General features: G+C 44.5%; 1 protein-coding gene across 1 annotated transcript in view; it reads left to right on the top strand.

Annotated features, from left to right (window-relative positions):
* Positions 1-2,345, top strand: part of pak6 (p21 (RAC1) activated kinase 6) — a gene marked incomplete at both ends in the record, with an annotated part of 9,664 nt that extends 7,319 nt beyond the window's left edge. Inside the window, 4 exons of the mRNA XM_080512387.1 lie at positions 550-676; positions 770-895; positions 1,027-1,161; positions 2,178-2,345. Coding sequence (XP_080368513.1) covers positions 550-676; positions 770-895; positions 1,027-1,161; positions 2,178-2,345 — 556 coding nt within the window. The remainder of the gene's footprint in view (positions 1-549; positions 677-769; positions 896-1,026; positions 1,162-2,177) is intronic.

Below are 2,345 nucleotides of genomic sequence, written 5' to 3'. Positions count from 1 at the left end.
AAATGAAGAAGTCATATGCACCCTCTTTTCAAAGAGAAAGAATAAACTTAGCCAATAAAGGTGTAGAAATACATACAATGTGAGCTTTAAAATGGCAATACTAAAGAGAGGCATCAGTGGCAGTTTCATCACTTGTGACCCCAACCCGAGATTATATGAAAGTGCCCCTGATCGAATACATTTATGGACAGGTCTGTGGATTACTCATCCACGGGAGAGTCGTTTTTATTTTTCCCTTTGGCTTTCATTGGCCACATGACCTTTTTTTTTTCATCCCTCCCATCTCTCAAACATTTATGTTCTCTTGTAAAATATCAAAGTCACATTAACATTGTGGAGGAACGAGCCTGTTTTGTTTGTCATTCCGCTGTGTGGGAGTTGTTGTTCTGAACCTTGCACCCTCTACCGTTTAGCTTTAATGTGCAGTGATTCATAAAATTTTGACTTTTGGAGCCGCTGATCTGCTGCAGCTTGTAGGGGGTGTGTGAAGTGCTCATGTAAACCTGTGTGTGTGTGTGTGTGTGTGTGTGTGTGTTTGATGTCCTGCAGGCTGAGCGAGGAGCAGATTGCTACAGTATGTGAAGCTGTCCTGCAGGCTCTGGCCTATCTCCATTCACAGGGAGTCATCCACAGAGACATCAAGAGCGACTCCATACTGCTCACGCTGGATGGAAGGGTACGAAATGTCGTCATATTTCTTTCTTTTTTTTTTTTTTGCTGTCATTACTGTAAACTACATTTTCTCTCCCCCCCCCCCCCCCCCAAACAGGTAAAACTGTCAGACTTTGGCTTCTGCGCTCAGATCAGTAAGGACATCCCGAAGAGAAAGTCACTAGTGGGGACTCCATATTGGATGGCTCCCGAGGTCATTTCCAAATCACCATATGGTACTGAGGTGAGAAGGCATGCATTCTACTGTCATTCCCACAGAGCAACTCTGCAGGTCTCTGTAAGGGAGGGGGGAAGCCGATCGGGTCAATCTGTGCTATGAAACAGTTACACACATTTTTGCTCTGTGTGCAACAGGTGGATGTTTGGTCGATGGGCATCATGGTGGTAGAGATGGTGGATGGAGAGCCGCCGTACTTCAGCGAAACCCCGGTCGCAGCGATGAAAAGGCTCAGGGATGAGCTTGCTCCAAGTGTACGAAATGTCAGCCAGGTATGAGAATACCAATTCTCCAAAATGTTTAAATGCTGGTGTGATATTGAGAAAATGTGATGCTGATAAATGTTGATAATGAGGCAGTGTACCATTCCATGTATGATATAATAACTTGTTAGAGTTCAGTTTATTTTGATGGACCAATGCCATGCTTGCCATTGTGCAGACTCCCTTCTTTTGCATTCCCATGATGCTTGAAGAATTCTTATATTGGTGAAATATCTGGAAGGTTGCACGGTGGTCTGATGGTTTGCACTGCCACCTCAGAGCAAGAACACTCCCATTTCAAATCAAGGCTTCTGTGTAGCGTTTTGCACGTTCTCGATGTGAAGTTTTCTGGTTTCCTACCACAGTCCAAAAGAATGTGAATCAGGCTGATTGGTGCCTCTAAACCTGTCTCTCTGTGATGGAGGGGCCACCTGTTCAGGATGTGCCCTTGCTCTGCCCGTAGGAAGCTTGGACCGGCTGAAATGTCAATGCCTCCACTGGCATAAATGTTTGGAGGAGCACATATGTTGCTTTAGGGGTTCAATGTTCATTTTCACATCGCTGGTGCTGTTCATTGTGTGTAAGCTGCCCACAGCATTGGCAGAGATGCAGGCTTTTGAACTGTCTGCTGATAGCAAGCAGGACGGCCCCTCTCATCGTATGTCTGCAGATTACTGTGTCCATAGTTATAGAAATAATCTCAAATTTTGGATCATCTGACATCAAAAGCTTCAAACAATTTAAAATGAGCAAAGGCTGTGGTTTGCTGGATCATGGTCACATACTGTATGGCTTGTTCTTTGCATTTGTGTTGTGCAATCAAATTCAAATTCAGCTGATATTATCTATTGTGAATAGAATATAGGCTTATACTTGCAAAATATTACATTCTAGTTTTGCTTAACACAGATTCCCATCCATTTTTGGAACTGGCTTCATAATCTGTCATCATTTAAGAACAAAGTATAGATGTATTATTGACCTTTTTTTTTTCTTTTTTTTTTTTTCTTACTCCAATGTTTTAGGTCTCACCCGTTCTGAAAGACTTCCTGGACCGAATGCTGACTCGCGACCCCCTGGAGCGCGCCAGTGCCACCGACCTGCTGGAGCACCCCTTCCTGCTGCAGAGCGGCTCACCTCAGTGCCTGGTCCCACTGGTGGAGCAGTACCGCAAGCGCATGTCTCGCTGCTGA

The sequence above is a fragment of the Blennius ocellaris genome (assembly GCF_963422515.1).
Source record: "Blennius ocellaris genome assembly, chromosome: 17".
Classification (NCBI taxonomy): domain Eukaryota; kingdom Metazoa; phylum Chordata; class Actinopteri; order Blenniiformes; family Blenniidae; genus Blennius; species Blennius ocellaris.
The sequence above is the reverse complement of the archived record's forward strand: the minus strand, read 5'-3'. Positions and strand labels throughout refer to the sequence as shown.